Genomic DNA, 27,461 nt, shown 5'->3' with positions numbered 1-27,461 from the left:
TCGGGGGCCCAGGACCACCACCTGCTTCCCACCCCCAATCCCGTGGTAACCGGGGCCCTGCTCATCCCAGGGCCCCCATGGGGGGTGGCTCTTGTCACCCCATCTGCAGTTAAACACTCAGAGTTGGGCACTCATGCAGCGCTGGGTCCCCGGCTGGCACAGGAAGAGAGGGAGGCCCGAGAGCAGGCGCTGCTTGTCGGAGGGGCTGGGGCTGAACCCGGGCCCCCTGCTCCCCCAGGGCCACTTCCTGCCCCCACCTCCCCTGCCCGAGACAGCGCTGCAGCGGCTAAGGCCAGCCTGCATCAGGGGCCCAGTCAGGGCTGGGCTCGAGGCCTTGAGGGCCCCTGGGGCAGGGGGCCTGCGGGGACCGTGCCAGGCCAGCCCCCTGCCCGCACCCCCCCGCCCAGCTGCCCGTCCCCTCCCCGAGGGACGCGGCCCAGCAGGCAGGCCTTTCCTACGGCCACACACGGGGCAGCGGCAAAGCTGACTCCCCCGAGGGGACCCTGTGAGCGGCCACCCACATCCCCAGGGAAGCCCATGCGGGGAAACGTCTGCCAGCCTCAGTGGCCTCGCTGGTGACAGGCCAGCCACGCTCAGCATCCCAACAGCAGGCTGGGGGAGGGGCCTGGGTGGCGACAGTGCGGTCCGCCGGCCTGGGGTCCCCACCCACGTGAGGGAGCACACGGGGGCTCCAAGGGGCTTGGCACGGGGTCCATGGGAGCCCCCAGCAGAGCGGCGGGGTCCTGAGGCTCGCTGGGGCCGGGAGAAAGGGCCTGAGGTGCTCCTGCCCCTCAACGCCCCCCTCCCCCGAGTCTGCTCCCCACAAGGCCCCATCCTCAAGCCAGTGGCTCTGCAAGTCCCCGCTGGCCAGCCCTGGACCTGGTCAAGGAGCAGTGACCGCCATGGCCTGTCCTGCAGACCCCCTCCCGGGATGGCCCCCCTCTGCCCCCCAGCTCTCCGGACCCAGCAATACCTACAAATATTTTTTGTTTTCATAGACGTCGTGCAGCTTGAGGACATGGGGGTGCTCGATCAGCTTCAGGATGGCAATCTCCCGCTCCACCTGCGGGGAAGGGGGCGCCGTCACGGCAGGCCGGGCTCATCCCCCAACCCGTGCGCCGCCCACCCACCCGTCCAGGCTGTGGGGTCACAGAGCCCCCGGGATGCTGGGCTCCTGGGGCAGGTCCAGCCTCGCACTGGCATCTCTACCCCGTGGGCCGCCTCCCTGCCCTCCCCCAGCTGCGCTCGGTCCCTGCCAGGCCTCCGGGGGGGGCCCGGTTACACCCCCGGGTCCACTTCCACTGAGATAGCTCCTGTCTCCCCACTCAGATATCTTGTGGCATCTTGACCTTAGCGCCCCAAACTGACACGTAAGACCCGCCCCCAAGCCGGGCGCTGGCCAAGGCAGGATGGGAATCGGTCAAGCCACCACCAGCACCGCCCATACCCCATCCAAACGACCGCCACCTCCCCTTAAAACCAGCCCGTGGCGCATCCCCCAGGCTTCCCCAGCTGGGCCCACCCGGTCCCCCCCGCCCCCACCGGCCAGAGGGGTCCTCACTGTGTCACTGGCCGGCGCCCACCACGGCCCACCTGCTTTCCTGCCCCCCCTCTGCCCCTCACCCCTGCCCGCTGAGAGGACAGCCGTTCGGACAGATGAGCAGACAGACGGGGAACAGAGCCTGGGCAGCCCCTCCCCGCTGAGTGTCTGGTCCCACCCAGGAGTCCTCCAGTCACGTGAGGTCTGCTTCAGTCCCTAAGGGGACCGGACTCCACCAGGGCTGAGGGGATGCTGAGGTGGGGGGAGCGGGGAGGAGGAGGGGCTGTGAGGCCTCCTGGGACCCCACACTTCCTCTTCTCCCTCAGAGACAGGGGTCTCCTCCTGATTCTAACGGGGGAAACTGAGGCCAGCCAGCCCTCTCAACAGATGGGGCAGCAGGACCCAGCAGGAACCCCCTTCCCAGGCAGCTCGCCTGCAGCCTGGCTCCACCCCGCCCACTGGGCCTCCCCACCTCCCCTGGCCGCCCCCAAGCTCACCTTCATCAGTACAGACTCGCTGAGCTTCTCGCGGTTGACGATCTTGACAGCCACCTTCTGGCACGTGACACAGTGAATCCCCAGCTTCACGAGGCCTGGGGGCGAGGGGAGCCCTCAGACCCCGTCTGGCCACCGCCCAGGCCCGACCAGCAGGGCCCCTCCCGCACCCAAGCCCGGCCCCTCACTCAGCGCCGGGATCCTGTGCCCCTGCCCCCCAGCCTGTCTTGGGCCAACCCCAGGCCAACATCTGCCCTCCCGCGCTCCCTGGTCGCTGGCCAGAGGCTGTCCCCAGTGTGGTCACTCTGACCCACGCCACATACGGGCCGTCTGCCCCTCCAGCGACACCTGGAGTCCCTCCCCCGGACCTTAGCCGGAGCTCAGCCCCTCGGCAGGGGAGCCAGGGTGCCCTCAGGTCCCACAGGCCCCTCCCCCACCTGTCACCCTCCTCTTGACCTTCGGACCCCTGGACAAGGTGCCCCCGAGCAGCTCCCTGCTCTCCCCAGGACACCAGCACAGGCCCAAGGCCCCTCCCCCGGCAGCTGCGGCCCCGCAGCCCGCCTCCCTGCATCTCCCGTTGGACAGGACACTGCCGATTCACCTCTGCTGTCGTCACCACGCTGCAGGGAGCCGCGGTCCTGGTCACTGCCCCCTGGCCTCCTGGCCTCCGCTGGACCTTCTGTGGCCTCAGACCGAGATGCCCTGCATTCTCCCCTCCCAAGCCCGGGCCCGACCTGGACGTTCCCCCAGGTGGCCTGTGTTCCCCGATGGGCACGGAGGTGACCACCACAGTTCGGGCCACCCCTGGCATTCGGGCGCCTGGATGCAGCGTAGGACGACCTGCTCCCCACGGCACTGCAGCCTGCGTTTTGAGGGATGTGGAGCGCTGGACGCCCCTCGGTTTCATTCACACTTTGCCGACTCTGCTGCTGCTGCTTTAGTTACGACCTTGACACAGTCTCACGGTTCCAACCACTCGGGTTTGCACTTGCCCCTTTTTACGCTGCTGAAGGGCGGCTCTAACAATTTGCAAAGCCCTTTGTTTTGTACGGGAAATGAATTCTTTGCCATGTGCATCGAAAACACGTTCCCCTGAGGGACACATCTCTTTATCAAGCCTTCGGGGCCACGAGCAGTCACACCCTCCCAGCAGTGTCGCGTCCTCCTCCTTCCTGCTCCCCGTGGGCAGTGAGCCCGTTGGCGGCCGGGAGATGACCTGTGCCCCCCAGACACGGGAGCAGCAGCAGGCAGGGCTGGACGAGGGGCGGGGGACCAGGCCCGGTGGAACCCCTGAGCCCTGAGCCTGGGGGCCCAGAGCTCCTCGGCTCAGGGAAGGACAGAGGTCCCGCAGGGGGGCCCGCTGAGCCCCGGCTCCCACCCGGGAAGGGCTGCGGGCTCCTGGGGGCTCTCCCCAGCTGCCTTTGATCCAGAGCCCGAGCCCTGGGATTGCAGGTCAGGAGCCGAGCACAGAGAACGGGCCCCGGGCAGCAGGAAGAGCGCCACCGGCATCTGTAATTCAGAGCCGTGGCCCAGGACTGCTCTCCACAGCCTCCAGGATGGGAACCGGGCCTGGCACTGACCCCTCCACCCCGACTCCAGGCAGGTCTGGGCCCAGACGCAGAAACGGAGGGGGAGCCGGCCTGAGTGAGAAGCAGGCTTCTGCCTGGCAAGGCCCCCAGACAAGGTGCACAGGCCTCGAGGAGCTGCAGCAACGGCGGCCAGGCCGCTCCCCGGGGGCACAAGTCCCTAATGCCCAGGACAGATGGCCCAGAAACGCCCCTCAGATGAGCCTCACACCCGTGCACACACACCCCTACACGCGTGTCCTCAGGGGTCAGGGGCACGTGGGGAATAAAGGGAAGTCAGCTTCAACTCAAAAGGGAGCTGGACAGGGACGCAGGCGACCCTCCGGAAGTGGAAAACTAAGTGGCCTCTAACACCACCCCCATCACTGACCACCACAGCAGCCAGCCTGCTGACAGAGTGCTGGGGCCATGTGACATCGGGGACCTCACTTCACAGATGAGAAACTCCATCACCAGCTGGTGCACAGAAAGGCCAGGAGGACAAAGGACCCAGTGGACAAGGTGCCCTGGACGAGCCCCATGCCAGGGCGCGAGCCTGCCAACCCCTCACAGCCGCTAGCGGGCCTGTGGGCTGGGCCCCCGGCCAGGACGCGTGGCTGGGGGGCAGGGGGCTGCCCTGGGCCGCGTCCTAGAACTCTGGTGGCTATCTCCCTGCCTTCACCTTCCTCCGCTTGCTGCCTCTTTCCCCGAGAGTCCTCTGCCCACAGACTCCTACACACCCCTCAAAGCCCAGCATGGAGGTGCCCCTCCTGGGTGAAGCTTCCAGGCCGCCCTGGCTGTGCTGGTCTCCTGCAGCCCCGGGGTCCTCTGGGGTGGGATGTGTGGGTTCCAAGCAGTCCTGCCACTTCCCTGGAGGCGGGAAGCAGAGTGCACCCTCGGGAGGGCGTGCTAGGGAAGCCCAAGACCGCCCTAATTACCCCACCCTCCAACAGCTCTGGCTCATTTTCCAATTGTGATTTCACCTCTAATTATTGCCTTTTGCAGCAAATACCGCGCATGTCAAGTGAAGGCAAGGACAGGGCGTCACAGATAATTGCGGGAGGAACAGAGGCAATCCCGCCCGGCGGGTGCTTGAGGGTGCTGCGCTGTCTGCAGGAAGGGGCTCCTCAAGGGCGTCCTGAGGACCCCAGGCCCACCCACGAGCTCCCCACCACACCCCAGGCTCAGGCACAAGGACGCGTGTGCACGAACACGGGCCCCCACCTCCCGGGGCTCCTGAGCACGGCTGGGAGAGTCAAGGGGATCCAGGAACCGCCAACTGAGAGCAGACCCCGCCCCAGGGCACCCAAGTGTGCGGGACCTCCCCGCACCTGGGCCAAGGGCACGGGGCAGCAGGACAGCCCTCTCGAGCACCCCGGCCCCTCCACTCACCTACTATGGCTCGAGGGCCAAGAGGCGGCCACAGTGCTGGGGGCAGGGAGCTCTCCAGGCCTGGCTCAGCGCCCTCTGCAGCCCCCGCTGGCCCCTGGTTAGCCGTCAAACCCAGGGCACCAGTCTGGTCGGAGGAAGGAGGCCAGGGCCCCGGGCGGCCCAGGAGTGGTGGGGAGCAGAAGGTGCAGCCCGCGGGGTTCTCAGACCTGCACGGGTCCAGCATGGGAGGTGGCTGGACAAGCCTGTGGGGTCAGAGGTCAGGCAGGGGTGGTCCTGAGCAGACGCCTCACCCTACGGCTCTCTGGTCATCCTTGGCCTCCCTTTTCTTCTTGGTCAGGTACCTTCAGGGAAGAACCCTGCCGGAGAGCCCTGCACCCAGGGGGCTGCCAGCTCGTAGGAGTGAACAGAGCACGAGGGACCACCGCCCAGTGGGGAGCCCCCAGAGGGGGGCCCAGACTCCACTGCCCAGAGACTGCCATTGGGGCTGGACAGGGGTCCAGGCCAGGTGACACTGCTGCAGCTGTGGGGGGTGGGGTGGCAGGGAAGAGGACCCTCTGCACCCCAGGCTCAGCCCTGTAGCCCAACAGGGCAGTCAACACTGGGGGTGTCAGGGGGGCCGCCGGAGGACTCCCCTCCCTACAGACACAGGGGGGTCACTCCCTCTAACTGCACGCCAGCCTCCAGCGCTGTTTCCACCCCCAAGTGATGAGCCTCTGTGGGTGCCCAGGCCCACCTGGGAGGGGAAGGCCCTGGTCTGGTGCGGGCGGCATCAGGCTCCCCTCTCGACCTCTCAGGGTGGTCCGGCCAAGGCCTGCTGCCCCATCCCTGCAGCCCCCATCCCAGCAGCCCCAGCCCTGCAGCCCCAGCCCTGCAGCCCCCAGCCCAGCAGCCCCAACCCTGCAGCCCCCAGCCCTGCAGCCCCAGCCCTGCAGCCCCCAGCCCCGCAGCCCCAGCCCCACTGCCCGCAGCCCCCAGCCCCGCAGCCCTGCAGGCCCCAGCCCTGCAGCTCCAGCCCTGCAGCCCCACTGCCCCCAGCCCCGCAGCCCCCAGCCCCGCAGCCCCCAGCCCTGCAGCCCCAGCCCGACAGCCCCCAGCCCCACTGCCCCAGCCCCGCAGGCCCCAGCCCTGCTGCCCCAGCCCTGCAGCCCCCAGCCCTGCAGTCCCTGTGGGCAGACAGTGCGGCTCCCAGGAGCCTGCCCCTCCGCCCTTCGTCCTGAGCTCAGAGCCGCCCCAGGCCCTCGGCTGTCCCTGTCCGTCTCCTCTCCAGGTGCCAGGCCACTGCACGGCCTCCCTCAGGGCATGCTTGGAGCACCTCCTGGAGGGCCCTTCTCCCCGCCCCAGGGCCCCTCGCTCCTCTGCCTGTGGCCACCAGGTCCTGAGACCCCAGCTGGCCCCACCCCACCCCTTGGGGGCCCAGTGAGCGTCCTGCACCCATGGCTTTCCTGGCCACCCCCAAGTGGCAGCTGCAGGGGGGTCAGGACCAGAGGGAGGTCCCACTTCTGTCAGCAACATTCCTCTGTCAGGTTCCACCTCTGATTACCATCCCCCCACCCACCCAGCCCACGCGCTGCCCACCTCATCTGAACGCCCGATGGCGACGGGGGCACCGTGGCTCAGTCTGTCAGCCCCCACCACACGGCACTGTGACCACCCTTCCGGAGGGGCGGCGTCCCATGGGTGGGAGCCTCCCTCCCAGGATTGGGGTGCCTTTCCTACACTTATGGCCCCTGAAGATGGCCTGTGGGTTCCCATCACCCAGGGCCTTCCCAGCACCCTCTTTAACAGGCCGGGAGGGAGGTTCTCAGGGCCTGGGGGCCACGCTCAGCCGTGGTCTGTGGCAGGAGAGCTTCGTGACCTTCTCCCCCGCGGATGACCTGTGTCTCACACACCGCGTGACAACACAGGAGTGTGACCTCGAGCCTACCCTGGCTTGAGCTCCACGCTGCCAGCCAGCGCTCACCGGCCGTGTCCTCTGCACATCCACCACGTGCCAGCCTGGGAGTCCTCTGCACACAGGAACCAGGGCACGAGAGGGGTGCGCGCAAGCTAGCGCACACACACGTACGTGGGTCCCGTGCGTGGCTGCCCCCACCCGCGCCTCCACACCGCCGACTGGCCGTGTGACCTCGGCGACACAAATCCCACGGGCTCTGCACAGCGGCCGGGTCTGCCCCGGGCCCTGCTGGCAGAGTCCTGCAAAGTGACACGTGCAGGGCGCATGCGGTGCCCACACAGATGGGAAGGCAAAGAGAGTAAAGGCTGGTTTTGCCATTTCTCGTTTAAATCACCGGATCTAGACCATGCTGCCACCGTGAGCACCATCCCTGGGGCATGGACCCAGCTGAAGGAAGAGAGAAGGCCCCTCCACCCCCGGGCCGGGCTGTCCCCTGCGTGGGCCCCTCCCTCGGTGGCGTCAGCTCTGCAGGGCCCTGGAGTTTTTGCCTAAAAGGCCCTTCTCCCCGCCGCCCCGCCGTCTCCATACTGCCTGACACACCGAGCCGCAGCTTCACGGGTTCCGGGGTCCCTCCTGCCCGCCCGACCCCACGGGGGAGTCCCCTGCCTCAGGGGCCAACCCCGAGACCCCCTCCTGTGGCTTCTGCCTCGCGCCCCCCAGAAGAGGGCGAAGGTTCAGATAAAGGGTGGGGGTCAGCCTGTCTCCCCGGAAGCGGGCCCCGAGGCTCTGGCGGAGGGGGAGGGGAGTCGGCACGTTTCTCTGTTACTTCCGCGGGAGCCAGCGGGAGGCGGCCTGGACACCAGAGCCCGCTCTGCCGCAGCGCAGCGCCAGCTGCTGTCCGTGGTGCTGACAGAGCCGGGCCGCGGCCTCCGACGAGCCCAGGCCTTCGGGGGACAGGAAACAGACCCTGGGGGGAAGGGACGGGACACACTCGCTCCTGCGAAGCCCCCGTCCGTGTGCCCACACCGGCCTCCTCGCGCTGGGGACGCGGGCACGGGTGACCAGACGGGGTGGAGGGCAGGATGCGCCACAGCCCAGCTCGGGTCACCTGGCAGCTCCAGTCCCCCGTCAGGCTTCTGCTGAGCCCGGAGGAGGGCAGGGCAGCCTGCCTGGGCCCCCCAGAGCCCCTCTGAGCACCCCGGGAGGCAGCAGCATCCAGCCGCTAGCACAGGACCACCGAGCACCACTAACGCCCGGGGCGGTGACCGGCCCTCCTCGCGCATCACTCCCCACTGTGCCTCTGGACCACGTGGCCAGCTAACGTGGTGCCAGGGCCACAAGCACAGCTAACGGCGACCCACTTCCCGCCCACTGTAGGGGCGTCGGGGGATGCTGTTTTCCTGGGGTGGAGAGGATGGAGCAGCCCTGTCACCCTCCCGCCCAGGCTTTCGTTGGACGATGGGGGAGGCGGCTCCACACCGGCTCTTGGGAAGAGTCAGCAAACCTGGTCACCCTGCTGCCCGGCCTGCTGCCCAGCCCTGCTGCCCGGCCCTGCTGCCCGCGGCTGGCACCAGGGGAGCCTTAGAGAGCGATCGGGGCGAGACGGGCTCGGCTGCCCTCACTGAGACGGGGCAAGAGAAGGAATGGGGCTGAGTCCCCAGCCTGGGAGGGGACGCGTCTTCTGGCATCAGTGCAGTGGCGCCTGGCCTCCCGGTGCAGGTCCTTCCTGCCACCTAGGCACTGGCTGCTCCGCCCGCCTCGGTGGACTGCAGCCCCACGAGGACCCCCGGTGACTCGTGCCTCCTGGAAACCGGCCCCCGGGCAGTGTGGTCGCCCCCACGCTGCACCAGAGCTCGTCTGTGTGGCCAATGGAACGTGGCAGAACAGATGGCTTCCTGTCTCCAAGGTCAGGTGCTAACAAGAGCACAGCTTCCTTTGGGGTCCCTGGGGTCTTGCTCGGGTGGAGACGGCTGCCTTGTCTCTAGGCAGTGCCCCTTGGAGACGGCCACATGGCCTCCAGGTGACAGCAGGGGCAGGGGGAGCCTCCAGTCCAGCCCACAGCTGGAACCTCGTGAGACCCCTGAGCCCCACGCACCCAGCTCGGTTGCCCTGGACGCCTGCCCCTCAGGGGTGGTGAGAGAACGTTTGCTGTCTCAAGACGCTAGGTTTTGGGGGCAGCTTGTTACACAGCAACAGAGATCAAAGAAATACACTCAGCCCTACAACCGCCAGGCCTCAGAGGAACGCCTGGGACGGTGTCCAGTGTGAGCTGAACACACGTGGGGGACAGCCTCACAGACAGGACACGTGGCCTCAGCGGCAGTCGAGCCTGGTGGTCCCAGCCAGTGCTCTCAGATGAGACCCCGAACCGCCCCAGGCCTGAGTTTCCTCACCTGAGGAAGCAGGAAAACTAATCCCCCAACAGGCCCCTGGCCGGCCCGGCCCAGCCCCATAGGACGGCAGGAGGTGCCTGTGAAACCCTGGGACCGGAAGAGGGGCGGCCTCTCCCCCTAGGCAGCCCACCCAGAGGGCGTCCCAGGGCCAGAGCCTCAACCCTGGTCTGTCTCGACCCCCAGCCAGCTGGCCGGCTCCCGCCATCGCTGGGGGAGAGCAAGGGCCTGCCCGGCTCCCGGGACTAAACCCTCCCAGGCCCGGCCAGGTTGGGAGCCCTACGGACAGCAAGGCGCACGGATGCTGGTGGTGGGTTGAGGATGACGCACGGCCCTCCCCACTCCCGGGGGGGTGGGTGGAGGGGGCTGTATCCTTGTCTTTTAAACCTTGGGGAAACTTCTGCCACCGGGAGGCCGCTGAGAAAAGGGGACTCCTCAGCCCATCCTCTGTCTCCTACACTGACCCCGTCTCTTCCCCAGCACAGCCCCCTCCACTGTCTGCCTGCGTGGGTGGGGGATCCTGACGGGGGGCAGGAGGCCACCCCACTAGGGTGACGGTTAACCCCACCTGGCTCTCCTGCCATCACCCCCCACTCGGGGTACCCAGCTGTGGGGGAGGAGCCCTGGTGGCACCCGGGTCCAGGCTTCCAGGAAGAGCACCCCCTCCCTCATCCTGCAGGACCAGGGACGGCTAGGTGACAGCCAGGCGACGGCCAAGGGCTCCCAGCCGCAGCGGAGCAGCTCTTGAGCCCACGGGCAAGAGCGACAGTGCAAAACGGGGATCCGCTTGGGGCCCCAAGCCCAGTGTGCAGGGGCTGAATGGTGGCCCCAGGAAGATGTGTCCACGTCCTAACGCCCAGAACCCGTGAGCGTGAGCCTGTCTGGGAAAAGGGCTTTTCCAGAGGTACTTACGTTACAGATCTCAAGAGGAGATCACCCTGCATGGAGGGCGGGTGGGCCCTAAGTCCAATGACAAAGTTCTTGTAAGAGAAAGACAGAGGGAGATTAGACACAGGCGCACGTGAAGACGGAGGAAGAAGCCGTGGGGACGCTTCTAGAAGAGCCAGCAAGCCACCGGAAGCCGGGGGAGGGGCCTGGAACCAGCCTCCCTCAGAGCCTCAGGAGAACCACCGCAGACTTCCGGCTCCTGGAGTTGAGGGTAAGATTCTGTTGTTCTAGGGACCAGGGTTGTGGCAGTCGTGTGGGGCCCCAGGGAACTGTGCAGGGTCCCTTCAGCTCACATGGTATTTAGCTGAGTCTCCTCTCACCCCAAACCTCCCGGTACGTTTCAGAAGGGTTTCCGTTCACTCCAGAGGCCTCTATGTAAGCACAGACCTTCACGTCACTCAGTGTAACGGGAGCCCCTCCCCAGGCCCACATACACGCGGCAAAGGCCTCTGTGCCCGCCGCAACGGGCGGCTGCCTACAGTGCTGGAGCACCCAGGGGCCCTGGAGAGGTTAAGGACGGGACTGGGGGTGGGCTGTCGGCTTCCGCTGCCTCTGTGAGCGCTGAGCAGCTCTCACGGCAAGCCTGGCTGGCACCCGCCTCGCCCTGCCTGCACCGGCAACATCTGGGGCACAGGCCCTGGGGGCCGCAGACCTGGTCAGCCTGGCGCCATGGCTGAGACCCTCGGGCGGGCGGGCTCTGGGCAGTGGTCAGGCCTGGATGTGGCCCCTGCTCCAGCCACGCCACTGTCTGGTCAGGACGAAGGTTCCCGGCTATGTTCCACTTGAACCCTGATCCTTGCAATGGCTCCTCCCTTTCTCCGAAGGGGACACAAGGCCGGGTGAGGCCTGCAGGACCCCAAGGTCCATTCACTGCCACTGCCCAGGGAGTCAAGGTGAAACAGTCCCGGAGCCGGGGCTTCCCCAGCTGGTGTAGACACAAGTTCCATCCCCATCACCCCCTCATTACAGGCTTGGGGAGTCGAAGGTGTGCTGGGCAAAGAGGTGGAGGAAAAACAGATGCTGGAAAGAATGCCTGCAGCTGCCCGGGGCTGCAGGAGGGGCAGGCGGTGGGCGGTGGCACGTGAAGTCCCTTTCAGCACCACGGACAGGAGCCGGCGCGGCCCAGGGACAGCAGGCGACTTACTCCGGACCACACTGCAGCTGGTGGACGCCAGAGCCAGGATGCCCTTGGAAGACAGTTGGCGATCCTGGGGCACCTCCCCCGGCCACAGCCCTGGCTCTTCCCTGTGCGGAGCAGGAGGCCTGCCTGCGCCACACCCTGGGGACGTGGCACTGTTCTGGCCTGTAAACTCAGGACACCAGGGGCACGCACACCCTTCTGCACGGCCCCTCGTGCATCAGCCCCCACCTCAGGAGATGCCGCCGGCCCCCCCAGGTTCCAGCGCCTGGACGCGCAGCCCCACCCAGGCCCCCCACAGGGTCTCCCACGGCTCGGGCCCACAGAAGGGCCCTCGGAGTGCAGGAGAACACCCCCCTCCAACCGTGGGGTGGGAGGTGCTACAGGAGCTCCCACCCCTCGGAGGGAGTGCACCAAGGCAGGGCCCGGAGTTGGGCCGGGCAGAGGATGGAGCTTGGTGGCCCAGGACCCAGGTGGAGCCCTGGGAGAGTCGGAGGCAGGGCCCAGGCGGCTCCACCCGGGGAGGGACCCTCGCCCCCTCCAAGTCTCTGAAGCCGGTGCTCAGGGAGGTCCAAAGCGCTCCCCCCCAGCAGGGGCTGGGGGGACTGCCTTCGCCACCTCCAAGGCCCGAGGGGGAGACCGTGCTGGGAGAGGGTTCACGTTACTCTGGGCCAGCGAGGGTGGGAGGTGGGGGGATCGCGCTGAGGCGAAGCCCCCCCACACCTGCAGCTCCCCCGCCCCCCCAGCGGCCCGGGCACCCAGCTGCCAGCGCCCTCTCCATCCTGCCTGACTTCCGTTCACACCCGACCACCAGGGGCCCCATGGCTGGGCTGGGGAAGTTCGGGGACTGCAGGCTCGGCCTACAGTAGGCCTGATGAATAAACGAAGAATGGCCACAGAGAGGCCAGCAGCGCGGCGGGGCTCCACCTGCGTCCGCGGCCGCGCCCCAGTAATCCCTCCTACTGGACGGGAGAGCGGGCCTTGGAGGACGTCTGGGGGCGCTCTCCGCAGCCGCCCCCTCTTCCTCCCTCACGTCTGCTCCTCCAGGCGCAGCGCGGGGAGGGAGCACAGCACCACGACCTGCCCCGGTCCCCCGGGTCCCTGCCCAGGGGGCGCCCACGCCCAGGGGGTCCACTTCAAACACGCGCTGCCTGCGCGCCGCGGGCCTCCGCGGACTCAGACCCGCGCGGGAGGGGGCGGCCTCTTTGAAGTTGCCGCCCGACATCAAAGCGCGCGCGTTCCCTCATTAGTGGTCCCGCCTGGTTCATCCCGCGCCCCTCCACCCCGCGCCTCCCTCCTTTCTCCGCCCGCCCGCGCGCACTCAGCCCTAGCTCTCGGTGGGCTGATAAGGCGCCCCGGTTCTCTCAGGCTCTCCTCCTGGGGTCGGAGCTCCCCAACCTCCTCCTCCCCCCTTCCGGTTGGCGGGGATGCCCCGATCGTGCGCCCCAGCTTTGCGCTGCATCCGCCCCCGGTGCGCCCACGCTTCCGGGCTCCCGGTGACACCCCGACAGCCCTCACCGCGCTCCCGGGGGGACGGGGGGGCGCGCTCTCAATATAGATTCCGCTATTTCCTTCGCCCACCAGCGCCAGGCAGGAGGGAGGGGGAGGCGGTGGTGGCGTCTCTTGGGAGACAACTGTTCACGCTCCGAAAAGGAACCTCTCAAATTAAATTAATTAAGCCCTGACATATTTCACACGCACCGAAGCCACTCAGCCGCCTCCGCTGGGCTCCCTGCCTGCCCCGCCCACAGCACCCAAACACGAGGGGACTGCTGCCCCCTCCGTGGGACAGGCCGGAAGCCCCAGGGCAGCCCTTGACCCACGGGAGGAAAGGGACATGGGGGCCGCTCCCCACCCATCCCCAAGAGCCCTTCCCACCTGCACGGCCATTCTGCGCCCCTGACGAAGCCTCGGGGCGCTATTCTGGTACCTGAAGGCCCTTCCCCCGCTGAGCCAGCCATATTTGGACAGCGGTGGGCACAATGGCCGTGGTCAGGGCCGAGGCTTTGAAGCCTGGTTCCCCATCTCTGCCTGGGGTGGGGACTTGGGTGGCCCCTCCAGCCACAGGGGTGTACTAACACCCTCTCCTGATGCCAGTAAAGATTAAATGAGAAAACACCCCATCCCCCTCTCTCACACACACACACACACATCTCAGTCCTAAGCATCCTACACTTCCTCCCTCCCCCTCCCAGAGGCATCTGGGATTGCACCCACGAAAACGTACAGCTGAGGGTTCTAACCCTCAGCACAGCCAGGGGGTCTCCAGGGTGGGGCCAGCCACCCTCGCCCCACAGCCCAACGCAGCCCTCAGAGCCTTGGAATGCTTTCAGGCCCAGAACCGCTGAAAAAAGATGATCACCCAAGCCTGCCCACACCCCCCTCCCCCCAACACCACCAACAAGCAGCTCCCTCTCAGCTCTGTGCCCGGTGGGAAACTGCTGATAGGAACCACCAATGGAAGCCCTGGGATGAAGAACTTCATTGGCCAGGACACAGTTGGAGGGTTGCGGGTGGGTGCCGCAGTGATCCTGGGGACACAGCCCCTCCTTCCCGAAGAGACACTCAGGCCAGGCTCCCAAGGTCAAAGCTGAGAAGGGGCGAGATGCTGGGCACCTGCTGGTCGTGAAGGGGATGCCAAACATAGAGGCCTCTAGGCCCAGTAAAGGGGCTCTGGAAGCAGCTAGGAACGGGAACATGCCCTGTGGCCCGGAGGTGCCCAGAGGCGCTTCCTAAGCAGGCCACACAGAGGCGTGTGCTCAGAAGCATCTCCAGTGGAGACAGACTGGGAGTCAGAAGACGGAGCTGGATGGAGGAGGGCTGAGCCCAGAGGACTCTGCTGGCCCAGGTGATGGAGGAGACGGCAGAGTTGGGTGGAGTTCTGGGGAGGAGGGGCCAGGAGAGATGCTTGCGGGGAGACCCTAGGAGGAGTCTGGGCTGGGAGCCAGTACCTGGAGAAGCTGCCAGGGCCCTGCTGGCCAGACAGACCCAGGTCCCTTGCAGTTGCCTCCTTCTGACCCCACCCTCTGGATTAAAAAAGAGGGAGCCTGGTGGTGGAAAGGAGATCTCAAAACATTCCAGAAACCTCTTGAAGAAGGAAGACAGGGGGCTGGTGATGGGGGACAGGGCAGGGGCCGGGCCTGCCGGCCTCCAGGGTGCCCTAGAGAGACTCCAGGTGCCAGCGTCAGCCAGGAGCAGAGGGCAGGCCTGGGACGGGGCTGCAAAAACAGATGGGCACGTATCAAGGGCACAGATGTGGGGACAGCCCGGGTCAGCATCCCCTCCCTCCAGGCCAAGACTCAGACACAACCAGGGACAAAGCCCAGGACCACAGGGGCCAGGAGGCTGCCCTGCTCGTCCCTGTTGTCACACGCTGAGTGCTCAGCCCCTGCCATCAGCGTGCCCCCACCAGACACCCCACGCTCTGAACTCCAGGCCGGAGACCCCCTGAGGAGAGACCCAGGCAAGAAAATATTTCTGCTTCTCACACAGAAGGCAAACAGCCAACCACGCCACTAGAGGGAGCCCGAGAGAGAAACAGCGCTGACTCGGTAGAAACAGACATTTTAAAATTATGTTACTGTTTATTGCATTGACTTGCCAGGATTTAATCAGCTGCTACACCTATAAAACAAGAAATCTATAGAAAGGATGAGAAAGCAAGAAAGAGCTCTAAGATATAATAGTAATGGCTAGAGAAAGGAACTGCTGAGATAAGGGCTAAAAGCATGAGAAAATGCCCAATGAGGCGGAGCAAAGAGCAAAAAGAAAAGGTGAAACAATAAGAGATGATCAGTCCAGGATGCCCGATGTTTGTCCAAAGGGAGTAGCTAAGAGTGAACAGAAACAATGCCCTGGAGCAGATGGGCGTGCCAGAGCAAGAGGCCCTTGGTCGGCCCACGCCCTGGCTGCAAGCTGGCCCACGCCCAGGCACGGCCTCTCGAAGGTGAGATCCCGGGAGCCTGCCTCATTCCTTCATTCGCTGACACGTATTCACTGGGCTTCTCCAGGGACAGGCATTCAAAACAACAGCAACAAAAAGCGGGTCCACACTGTGGCGCTTACGCCCTCGAGACACCTGGCTAGAGCTGAACAGAAACTCGCTGAAGTATCCACTTAGTCCTGACCCAGAGAAAGTCCTACCACCCTACAGGCCTGGCAGAGGGAAAGGCAAGCCCTTTCTGGGGAAGCCTTACCCACTGCGCTGCTCTTTTCAATAAAGAACGCCTGGCACACAATAAAGATGACGACATATGCAAAGAAGCAGGAAAAGTGACCTACCCTCAAGAGGAAAAGGAGCCACAGCAGGAGCAGGCTGCAGCTGACCCAAAAAGCAGAAGTTTCCGGAAAGGATTTCACAGTGATATGTATATATATCTATCTATCTATGTATTTTTTAATTAGACGAAAAGATGCACAAGAAGAATTCAATGAATGGACTTAACAGCAGACTGGACACAACAGAAGAAAGGACTAGTGAACTCTAAGACAGGCCAATATACAGCATCCAAGCTGAAGTATGGAGGAAAAGAGCAAACAGAAAACCAAACAGCACGAGAGACCTGGGGGCAGCACCCGACAGTCCAACGTACCTGTAATTGGAGTCCCAGAAAGAGAGAAGGGGGGTCGGGGGACAGGGTGGAGGACATATCTTAAGAGAGAACAGCCACACATTTCCCCAAATTATTAGCTATTTCAGCCCACAGGTCCATGAGGCCACTGAACCAAAAGTATGACAGAAACACAGAAAACCACACCAAGGCGTATCACTGCCAAACCGATAAAACTGAGAGGAAGAGAAAACCGTAAAAGCAGCCAAGACAAAAAACGCACATCACATCACGGGAGCACCAGTGGTGCCTGACTTCTCACCAGAAACAGTGTGACCAGGAGGCAATGGCTTAACACATCCTTGGTGCTGAAAGAAAACCTAAAGTTCTATAACCAGCAAAAATATCCTTCAAAAATAAGGCAAAATAAAGACATCTGTAGCTAGGCAAAAGCTGAGAGGATGTGTTGTGAGCACTGTAACAGCACTAAAGGAAACTCTTCAGGTTGAGGGAGCCCCAACCCACAGGCAGGAAAGGGCGCCCCAAGAAGGGGACACAGGACGAAACGGGAACACACTCCCCGGAAAGAGCATCTCTTTAAAGAATCGACTCTGCAGATGCAGCAGCAAAGTACTGTGGGGTTACCACCAGGCAGAAGCCAGACACAACAGGGGCCCAGAAATGAAGGGCTGCGTCAGGAGGCCCCTCCCCTCTGCAACGTGGGGCAGCGCCAACTCCATGAGGACTGTGGGACTGTGGCAGGCAGGCACGCTGCAGCCCCTAAGTCAGAAGGTCTCAGCCTCTGTGGCCTCGTGGTCCCCTTATACTCATAAAAGTTACCGAGGACACCAAAGAGCTTTTATGTATGTGGTTATATCTACTGATATTTATTGGATTAGAAATGAAAACTGAGAAATTTTACAAATATTTATTAACTCGTTAAATATAATAAACCCAGGATTTCCCTGGTGGTGCAGTGGTTACAACTCCACACTCCCAGTGCAGGGGGCCTGGGTTCGATCCCTGCGCAGGGAACTAGATCTCACACGCATGCTGCAACTGAGAGTTCGCATGCCACAAGTAAGGAGCCCGCCTGTCGCAACTAAGACCCGGGGCAAATACATAAACAAACAAATAAATATTTTTAATATGTATATATAATAAATCCAGTATACACAAACATAAATAATTTTTATCAAAAATAGCCATTTTTTTCAAAGCTCTAAAGAGCTAGTGGGAAGAGCGGCACTGTTCTAACATCTTGGCAGATCTCTTTAACATCTGGCTTCAAAGAAGACACGTGGGGAACCTCCGGAAATTTCCCTGTGTTGAGGCGAATACCATCGTATAATGATATCCTATAACGTATGAAAACGGTTTGGGCCTCATGGACCACCCCCCACAAGGATCTCCCCAAGGGGTCCCTGGTCTAAGACTTTGCGAACAACTACTCTACAGTAACCGCTAAAGAAATAATAAAAGAGGTGCAGCGAAAACACTAAAAGAGGAAAGAAAGTGGAATGACTAAAACAATACCTGGTTGACACCAAAAAAGCCAGGAAAGGGAGGAAAATGTACAAAGAACAGACGGACAAATAGAAAACAAATAGAAAGACAGCAGGCTTAAACCAAAGCGTGTCAGTAATTACACAAAATGTAATTGATCTAAACACTCCAACTAAAAGAGACTCAAACAGGGGAAAAAGGAAACTCAAACCCAAGTACGTGTGGTTTACAAGTGACACTTCAACTGTAAGGACACACACAGGTTGAAAGTAAGAGGATGATAAAAATGGGCCATGCAAACCCTAAGATGCAGGAATGGACAAGGTCACCCGGGTGACCATCAGCAGAGGAAGGCTAAGCTGACCGGGGGCACCCCAGCTCGCAAGCTGGCAAGATGAGGACGATCCAGAGAAGCGGAGTGGGGAGGAGGGGGAAGAAAAGGGCCAACGTGGGGCTTCATAAGTTAAGTGAAGGAGGATGTCCAACTGCGTCTGATGCTGCTGACGGGGCAGGGACTGCCAAGTGACCACTGACTTGGCACTGTAAGGGTCATGCATGCAGCAGGGTGGCCGGGTCAAGAGGTAGAGGGAAAAGATGTGGGTTCAACGGGAATAACACTTTCGAGGAGCTCTGATGTAAATGGGGGCAAAGAAAAAGGCAGGTGGGTCAGACTGGCATCTAATCTCCCATCAGCACTTGAGGTCGGGAGCTAATGGGAGGAGCATGAGTCTGCAGAGAAGGTGCCTCCCGTGTCGCTTTTCCTGGGAAGTCACCTGACAAAAGGAGGTGGTAGACCAGAAGGAAGTTAAGATCCCATCCAGAGAGGAGTCCTGGGAACTCCCCAAAGGAGGCCTCTTAGAGAAACATGGCAGACTAGAGCAGGACGGAAGGCTCCGGGAAAGAGGTTACCACGAGAAAAAGGGAACTTGACAGATCGGATGGCCTGCCCATAAATACGTGTAATGAGTTTTATAATAATAGTGCAATGAAGCGGCTTCCCTGGTTGGCGCAGTTGTTGGGAGTCCACCTGCCGAAGCAGGGGACACGGGTGCGTGCCCCGGTCCGGGAAGATCCCACATGCCGCGGAGCAGCTGGGCCCGTGAGCCATGGCCCCTGAACCTGCACGTCCGGAGTCTGTGCTCCACAACGGTAGAGGCCACAACAGTGAGAGGCCCGAGTACCGCAAAAAAAAAAAAAAACAAATAGTGCAATGAAAAAGAAAGGCAACTGGGAACTCCAGGAAAATCAAAGGACTCTTCAAGAAAGTCATGGTGATGCAAATGGAATGTGTCAAGAACATAAACATTCATGGGGTCTCAGAAAAGAGATTCCGCTGATGGACTCCAAACCCCTGATTCTCCCAACTCCTTAAAGACCAGGCTGGCGCACAGGCACAGCTTCCTTCAAGCGGGTCACGTGACCAGGACGGGTGATCCCAGCACACTACCTAGCCCAGCACTGACCAACAATTCCCGAGTGACATCTAGGAAAACCCTCTTTATGATTTTTCCCTTTTGAGAGTCAACCAACAGTCAATCCCACAAGGCATGGGTGGGGCTGAAGGACAGAGATACTGTTCTTAAAAAAACAGGTAAAAGTAGCTGCTAGAAAGGAGGATGGGAGGGAAAGAGAGGTGAGGACGGCAGTACGCTCATCTGCTGCAGCTAATGGACAAGACAGGCGTTTACTGCGGTATCTGCAAGTACAGAGAAACCCAAGGATGCCCTGGGAAGAGCCACAGGTATCCACCTCGGGGGGTTGGGGGGAGATGCAGGGGTCACTGGGGATTGCCTAACTTGGCCCGTCAAGACCCTGAGGTGTGAGTTCACCCCCAAAGCAGTGCAACTGGAAACGGTTCAAAGAGGTAGCCTTGGGGGCAGCGCTCAGCAAGCCATCTGCGCCCGGCCCCTCCGAGCGGCCAGTGGACCAGGGTGCACTCTCGTTCCCGCCACAACGTCGCAGCAACTGGACCAAATGATCTTACGTCTGGTGAACCTAGTAAATGGTAAATTATACGGGCTTGTGCTGCACAAGGTTTGGGGTTTTTTCCTCACTTTGTTTTATTGCATTTCACTCCCACGGACACGTCGAGGCACCGCTGGGCCCCACCCCAGCCAGAACACAGCCCTCGACAGTGTGGCCTCTCTCCCTCCCCTGCAGCCTGGCTTCCCAGCCGCGGCCCCTCCCCAGCCCCTCGGAGGCCACACTGCCCTGTCTACTGGGAGGTGCCCCATGCACTGGACGAAGCCCAGGGCTACCACGGGAACCAGTGGTAAACTCTGTCCACCGTGTTGTTCTGGGTCCCCGCTGGCAACAGACTTCAAACTCTCGACTTGTCCAAATCTATAAAAACTGAGACACAGAAGCGCTGAGAGCCCCAGGCTGGGAGCCCAGGGCTCCCACAGCTGCCTTCCCAAGCGACAGTGGCCGAGGGGAGCCGTGGCCACCACGGAGCCCAGGACAACAGGCAGGCAGCAGCCCAGGGAGCCCCCACCAGGACCAGGACCACCTGCGAGCATCACACAGATGTCGGCGAGTCACACCCTCCCTCTGAGCCAATACATTCTGCAAAGGAAGAGCGGACGGTGGTAGGGTGGGCAGTGGGGGCCACCCAACGGGTGGGGGTAGGCAATGGGGGGGGCCCTGTCTGTGGAGACGTTAACGGCAAAAATAAACTGACTAAAATTGGGTCCATCAGAAAGCAGCGTGGCCGTTCTTCAAACAATTAAACCTAAGGGTCACCATTCCCAGGTGTGTCCCCAAAAGAACCGAAAGCAGGGACTCAAACACCCGCAGCAGCCAAAGGGGCAAACAACCCAAGTGCCCATCGACAGATGAACGGATAAAACAATGTGCTCCGGGGGTGAGGGTTCGGCGCTTCCACCGCCGGGGCCCGAGTCCAATCCCTGGTGAGGGAACTAAGATCCCGCGAGCTGCGCGGCCTGGCCCATGTGGTCCATCCGCACAAAGGAATATCGTTCAGCCTTAAAGGGGGACACAGGTTGACACAGCTACAACCTGGACGAACCTTGAGGATTTTCTGCTACGGAAAAGCAGGGAGACACAAAAGGCCACATATGCGTGATTCCATTTCTGTGAAACATCTACAATAATACATAAACCCACAGAAACAGGAAGCGGATTAGCGGCTGCCAGGGCTGGGGAAGGGGCATCAGGAGCCTCTCCTTACGGGCTCCGGGTTCCTCTGCGCGATGAGACTGTCCTGGAAGCGGAGGCGGTGACCGCACCACACTGAACACGCTGAGCGCTGCAGAGCTGTACGTTTTAAAATGGTCCCTTTTATGTCACGTGAATTTCATCTCAACTTTTTAAAAAAGAAAGACACGGGTCTACTTTTTGCCACCACACACCGATGCCAAACGTCAGAGATAAAATAAACACCCATCTCCCCCAAACGCAGTCCGTCACCCTCCCAGTTCCAGGCAGTCGCTGCCCACAGGTGGGTCTCTGTCCCGTGTGTGGAGGCGGCGACAGATGCTGCATCTACATGGAGGGCGTCCTCGAATCCCGACACACGCCACCTTCTGCAGGAAGAAAGTTCTGGCTGCCACTCGGAGGCTCCCACCCGCCCCAGAGCCTCCCCTGCGCTCACAGCTCAAAGCAATGACACAGGGTGAACCTCGGGCTGTGATGTCTTTGGAAGGTGCAAACCTTGGTTCATACACGAAATACTTTAGTATCTTTGAGTCTGAAAGTAAAGTCTTCTTTTTAAATGAATCAAATTAGTTAATGAGGGTAGTTTTAGATCCAAAGAACGAATCAGGAAAGCGGTTATCACCGACTGTCACCGATTATCACCAAACACACTTGTCCTAAGAACCGTTCAGCTACGGCCTGTTCTGGATGTCAGGATGCGAGGGGGCACCGAGCCCCCAGGGAGGGGCCGCTCTCCACGGGGGTCCGGCAGGGCTGGGGCAGGCTGCCACGTGTCCCCACAGGTCACCAGGAGGTGCCACGGGCACGGGCAGCCCCACTCACATCCAGGCCCCGTGGATGAGCCTGTGGCCCCCGAGGGCGGCCCTAGTCCCCTGCCCTGCAGTGCTGGCCACTGGCTAGGGCTGCCCTTGGCCTTGGTGTCCCTAAGCCCACCCCAGGGGGTCACCTCCTTCTCTCTGCCTGCAGCCAAAGCTGGGACCAGTGGCCAGGGCACCTGCCCGGGAGTCACAGCTGCCCTGCCCCTCGAGCACCCCAAAGACAGCGTGAGGTGGAGGAAGGGGTAAGGCAGGTTCCGCTCACCCCGGGGCTCAGGTCGGGACCCCTCCTCCTGGCTCCCACCAGCTCCACCCAGGAAGGCACCACCTGGACTCGTGGCAGACAGGGGAACAGTGTGGGGATCCCCCAAGACAGGGCTCAGCTTCTGCACCGCAGGCCCCAGACGCCCTGCGCCCACTCCCTTCCTGACGGGGGGCTCTGTCGGGGAGCTGGGGGCTGGGCCGGGGGCAGACAGCAGCACACCTGGAAGTGAGGGACGGGGCTGAGGGCGCCGCTGGCGGGGCAGGACGGCCACAGGGCCCCGTGTCTCACGCCTCCTGCAGCTGCACCGCAGCCCCCCGGCATCTGCCTGGGCACCCCGCCCAGCCTGGCTGCCCCACGTCGCGTCACTCAGCGGCCTCGCCCCAACCTTGGGCTGGCTCTGGCCGGCCCCTCCCCCACCTCCCAGGAACAGTTTCCTTAAACTGGAAACAGCCCAGTTAAGCCCCCGAAAAGGTGGGCATTTCTCCAAGCCAGCCACAAAAGCCTCTGGCCTCCCTGCTGGCAGGCAGCTGCCCTTGGTCTCCAGGCACTTCCCCAAGGGTGGGGGCGTTGCGGGTGCTGCCCTGACTCTGGAAACAGCCCCGGGGAAAGGGCTGGTGAGCTGCGCCCACACCGGGGCCTGGGCTGGCCCAGGGGTCCTTCCCCCCCTCCCCCCCAGGGGCCTGCAGGAGGCAGTGCCAGGGGCCAAGCTTACCCCGCACAGAGGGGCAGCACGACCACTCTCACCCCAGGCCTTGCTGCCCTGGGACTCCAGCACAGTCTCCCCGGGGCGGGGGGCGGGGGCGGGCACAGGGCAGAGAGAAGAGGGGCCCCCACCAGCCGGCTCTCTGAGCCACTCCCCACCCTGGGGACAGGCCACTGTGTCTGCCCTGGAAGCTGCCTGGGCTACACTGCCCCTCCCCCCCTGCCCAGCCCACCCTCCACCCCTCCCCCTTCTGGCTAGTGCCAGGCAGGAGTCGGGAGCTGCCCGAGAGCCCACCGTCATGGAAAGACACACACACACACGTGTGGCTTTGACATCCCCACCCATCACCACACACCTCATTCCCCCAGAAAGGTCAGGAGCCAGCCTGCAGCCTGGGCCCCCTGACCCTCTGCAGTGAGGGGACCTCGACCCAGGCCCCAGGCCTCCTGCTGTCCAGGCCCTGAAGGAGCCCCAGGCCTCCCAAGGCGGGGGGGGGGGGCGGGGTGGGGGGTGGTGGTGGTCAGTCTCACCCGAGTGCCAACCCAGGCCCTTGACAAGTCCTGAGAAAGGGTCCCTGGAGGGTCTCCGGGGATCAGCGCTGGGGCCTGGGGCTCCAGAGGTGGGGTCCCCCGGCCTGTTGAGAGTGGGTGGTGGGGTCAGGGCAGAGCCAGGGCAAGCTCTGTGGAGGCACTGAGCTGAGACTGCAGGGGGACGTGGCCGGATGCTGGTGATGGGTCGGGGCCCCACGGGTGCTCGCAGGGCGCTGGGGCACACCTGGCGTGCCGACCTGCTCGGCCGGAGACCCTGGCCTAGGCCTGAGCCCCGGGAGCCACGAGAGGTCTCAGAGAAAGGGGCCCCAGAGCCCTCCGGCCAATCTTCGCGAGGAGGCTGTGTGCGGCGGCTGGTCCTGGGCGGGGCCACAAGCCTGCAAAAGCAGCCGGAGCCCGGTGGGCGGGGTAGGAGGAGGGGCCCTGTCCCCGCCCCCCATTCCACCCGAGCTGTGCTGTGCTGGGGCTCAGGGCCGATGCAGGGCCTCCGATGCCAGACTGGGTTGGGGAGCCCGCCCTGCAGTGGCCCAGGCAGGGGTCTCCAAACCTCAGCAGGTGACCGGCAGCTTCCTCACCCACGGGGTGGGCGGCACCAGGCCAAAGACTCAGCTCAGGCGTGCACTCTGCCCTGGGAACCCACAGCTGGGGCTCAGCTGGGCCTGATGGACGTGCACAGGGCCCTTCCCCCCTCTCACGCTCACACACGGGCTCACGCTCACGCTCCTGGGGAACAATCAGGGCCGAGCCCGGACTGGGCCTGCAGGTCGGGAGGCTGTCTGCAGGGAGGCTGTCTGCAGGAAGCGCCTGCCTGGCCTTGGGGAGAAGCGGCAGGTGCAGTGGGAGGGAGGGAGGCAGGTGCAGGGGTGGCGGTAAGGGCCCTGCTCAGGTGATCACACCGGAAAGCCTGGGCCCCTTCCCTCCCCCCTCTCCACAGGCAGAGGGAGGCTGGCCAAGCGGAGGGGTCGCAGCGCAGGGCTGGCTGGGACTCGGTCATCCTGGGATGGCGCCCCGTGGCGGTCGCCCCTGCAGCCGGTGGCAGTACAGGGTTGAGGCTCCTGTGCTCCCGCCGGGTCTTCTCCCCATCCCCAGGCTCGCGGGGTGTCCAGGTGGGGGCACTGGTCTCTTTCTGATTTGCAGCCCTGGTCCAGGAGCCAGGGGAGAGAGAGAGGGAGGGGTGAGCAAGGGGGGCCAGGCGGCCACTGGGAGCCGGGGCGGGGCCGGCACTCCAGAGAAAGGAAGCTCAGACTTGGGTTTCTGTCTAAAACCTGCCCTGTGAACGGGGGCTGCGCTGGGGGCCCAGGGGAGGAGCTTGCTCAGCCGCGTCGCCAGAGCCCCGCCCTGTCCCTGAAGGATCCCAGCTGGTCTCCAAATCCTGCGCCCTCCTCATACAAAGCCCTCCCCCTCCTCTCTCCTGCCAAACCACCATCTGTTGCCATGACAACGGGAGCAGGAAAGGCAGGGGCACCGAGCGCTCTCCCCCACCCCCTTCCTTCCTGCTCCCTTCAGCTGGGCCCTGGACTCAGAGCAAGCCACTGGCTGCAGCCCTCACCGGCCTCAGAGACCCTTGCCCCCAGCTACCGGGCATGGCCTCAGCCGCCTCCTGCACAAAAGGCCAGGCGAAGGGCCCCCACTCCAGCTCCCCCCACCCCCACCCCCGCTCCCTGCCCCGCCATGGTGCCAGCCCTGCCCAGGGCAGGACCTGTCTCGCACTAGGGAATGGCTGGTGCCCTGTCTGGTCCCTGACCCATCTCCCATGCTGTGCCCCCACCAGCAGGGCCCTGGCCTGCTGCAGGCTCAACCCAAGGAGCATCCCCAGGAGGCCAGCCTTCCCCCTACCCCATCATGAGACAGGCGTGAGCTCCGGGAGTCCTGGCTGCCCAGCGGGCGGTGCCCAGCAGATGACCAAGCCAGGGAAATACAGCAGGCAGCCCCGCCTACACATGCTGCCCAGATAAACTCCAGGTAGACCAAGGAGACCACCGAGAAGGAAAGCACCGCACTCGTTCTGCGGCCAGGGCACGGCCATCGCGGTGACAAGAAGGCACACGGCTGCAGCCATGTCACACCACACCTCTGCCAGGCGGACACCATGACTGCCCCTCTCACAAGGGCCCCAGGCTCAGAGAGGTTCAGTGACTTTCCCGGAAGCACCCAGCCCGAGACCAGGCGGAGTTCAGGGTTTTCCTTTTCCTTGTGTTTGTTGAGCCCTGGTTTGCTCCTTAAAACCTGCTTCCCCAGCAGTCTCCCCTTCTCAGCAGCTCCATGGAGGTGTCAGCGACGGGCACACTTAAAGTGCCGGAGTGTTTCTCCCTGGGCCCTGCGAAAGGGCGTCCCAGTGCCCCGTCACCCCGCCCTCCGCAGCAGCCTGGTCACTGTCCACAGCCCACCTTCCCTGGGATTTCGTGTCAACGGAACCACTGGTAGGGCCACAGCCAGAAGTAACTCAGAGCATCCCACCCCCAGACGGAGGGAAAGGCCCAGTGAACCCGGCCCTCGGATGTGAAGAGCTCCTTCAGAAACCCGCCAACGCAGCTGCTTCAAAGGAGCCAAGGATGAGACCGGTGATTCCCAAGAGAAACACAAACGTCCAACACACCAGAACAGGGGCTTCAGCCAGGCTGGCCAGGCCTGAGCCGGACGCACCCTTGAACAGGCGCGGGGCGGGCTGAGACACTCCCAGTGCAGTCACAGCCCCCCAGGCTCAGGCACAGGCCCCGGCAACGGGGCAGCCAGGCCGGGCTCGAGGCAGAGTCACAGGGGCCACAGGAGCAGGAGGGCCCCGGCCCTCCCCAGTCCGTCCGGCTCTTTCTGCCCAGCGGCCCCCGTGGGCCTGGGAGGCGGGGGCGGGAGGGAGCGGGGACAGCCCAAGGCTGCAGTGTGAAGCCCCCCTGCCCCGTGATACCACGCACACCCCGGCTCCTTCCAAGGGCAGCTGCCCTGGCACCCGCCCACCGTGGTGTGGCCAGGACGGGGCTCCTTCCCACCACAGCGGGGACTTGCTTGGGGCTGTGGAAGGAACGCGGTCAAGGAGGGCGGGGTGTGGGCCGCACACAGGGCTGCAGGGACAGAACCAGGGAGGCCCCGGCCGTGCGCTGAGGGCCACCCCAGGTCCCCACACCCCCGGGCTGGTGGGAGAGGGCAGGGGGGCCATGGCTTCCTTCCTGGACCAAGGGCCCAGCCAGCAGGGCACCCTCTCCGCAGAGTCACTGCCCCAACCTCAGCAGCCCGGTGGTTGCCATGGTGACCACAACAGGGCTCCCCTCCCCCCCCTCCAACCCCAGTGCCAACTCCCCACCCCCGCCAGGACCCCCTCCACAGTCCCACCCGCAGAAGCCGGGGCACAACGGTGGACGCTTCTCCTTCAGCCGAGGTACCCTGGCCAACACCCAGAGCATGGAAATCATCGCCCCTACCTCCAGGCCGGGTCTCCCCCAGATGCAGCAGGGCCCCCCAGGACATCCCTCAGCCACACCACGGAAAGTCCACCCACGCAGCCAGTGTCCCCAAGGGGCGTCCACCTACTGTGTACTCAGCAGCACGTCCTGAGAGCCCCAGATACTCGGAGGCCTGACCTGTGCGCCCCGAGCCCCCTCTGCGGGGAGAGGTGGAGGGAGAGGCCAGCACCTGGGCCCCTCGGCCCTCTGACTGCAGCCTCGGGGCGGGATGGCCAGGGGGACCCGGCGGCCTTGTCTGGGGGGCACGAGTGCTGGGAAACCATCAGTTCTGGGGTGCGCTGGGGGAAGCTCCAGCCAGCAGCCGGCCGGGCCCCCTTCCTGCCCTGCCTGCCCATACTTCTGCCTGCTCTCGCTCTGAGAGCCTCTGGGAGGAGCAGGGCTTCCCAGAGGCCAGCGAGCGGGCCCCGCATCTCCGCTTCCCATGGTGGCAGATGACCACGTGAGCTTTTTGTTAACTGCTTTATCAGTTCAACGCTGTAAAATTAGCCCAATGAAACATTTTGATTGAATTCAGTAACTATTCAGTCATTCAATCTGGTAAATTGTTGTCGTTGTTTTAAGCTGGTGCCCTAGTTTCAGAAGCCTTAGGACTGGGGACTGATGCTGGGGTCGCCTGCCAAGGGCCTGCAGGAAGGAGGGTGACTGGCCCAAGGGACCCAGGAAGGGGAGGGGTCGGAGGCTTGTGGGGAGCAGGTGGCAGGGGGCGCAGCTGCTGTGAAGACAAGGGTGCCGGGTCCCGCACGCGAGCAGCCAGCTGTACGAGGGGGCTGGACTCCAGGGGACCAAGGTCACACGTGCAGCGTGGACGCCATGCTGCGACGTGAGCATGCACCACCAGCAGCTGTCCAGCCCTCCAGGGACATGGGGGGGCAGTGGAGGGACAGAGCCACGGTGACCGGCAGGAGTGCTTCAAGGTCAGTGACCCAGCGCCTGGTGGGGGGGAAGAGAAGGGGTCGCCAGGACAGGAAGGCTGCCTACAGGCCAGGCCCCAGGGGGCTTCAGCAGCAGACACGGACCGCCCCCGCCCCCCCCCACCCCCGCACCAGGCCTTCCCTCCTTCCTGCTCCACCCCCTCCAGGCC

The 27,461-nt window shown here is 63.5% G+C and overlaps 1 protein-coding gene across 18 annotated transcripts in view; it reads right to left on the bottom strand.

The window, feature by feature from the left end:
• The window catches only part of BRSK2 (BR serine/threonine kinase 2), a 64,300-nt gene that overhangs the window by 21,466 nt on the left and 15,373 nt on the right, over nt 1-27,461 (bottom strand). For 16 of the 18 annotated variants that reach the window (XR_010945867.1, XR_010945868.1, XR_010945869.1 and 13 more), the window contains exons 2-3: nt 2,038-2,132; nt 978-1,063 (exon numbers count right to left, since the gene is read on the bottom strand). Coding sequence is in view for 13 of the 18 variants with exons in the window: in XM_067747863.1 (XP_067603964.1) it covers nt 978-1,063; nt 2,038-2,132 (181 nt within the window). In the remaining 5 variants the exon portion in view is untranslated. Of the gene's footprint in view, nt 1-973; nt 1,064-2,037; nt 2,133-2,635; nt 4,759-27,461 lie in introns of those variants that run through there. The other 2 variants (XM_067747872.1, XM_067747869.1) reach the window with 2 other exon arrangements.

The sequence above is a fragment of the Pseudorca crassidens genome, chromosome 9 (assembly GCF_039906515.1).
Source record: "Pseudorca crassidens isolate mPseCra1 chromosome 9, mPseCra1.hap1, whole genome shotgun sequence".
In the NCBI taxonomy this organism is placed as follows: domain Eukaryota; kingdom Metazoa; phylum Chordata; class Mammalia; order Artiodactyla; family Delphinidae; genus Pseudorca; species Pseudorca crassidens.
The sequence above is the reverse complement of the archived record's forward strand: the minus strand, read 5'-3'. Positions and strand labels throughout refer to the sequence as shown.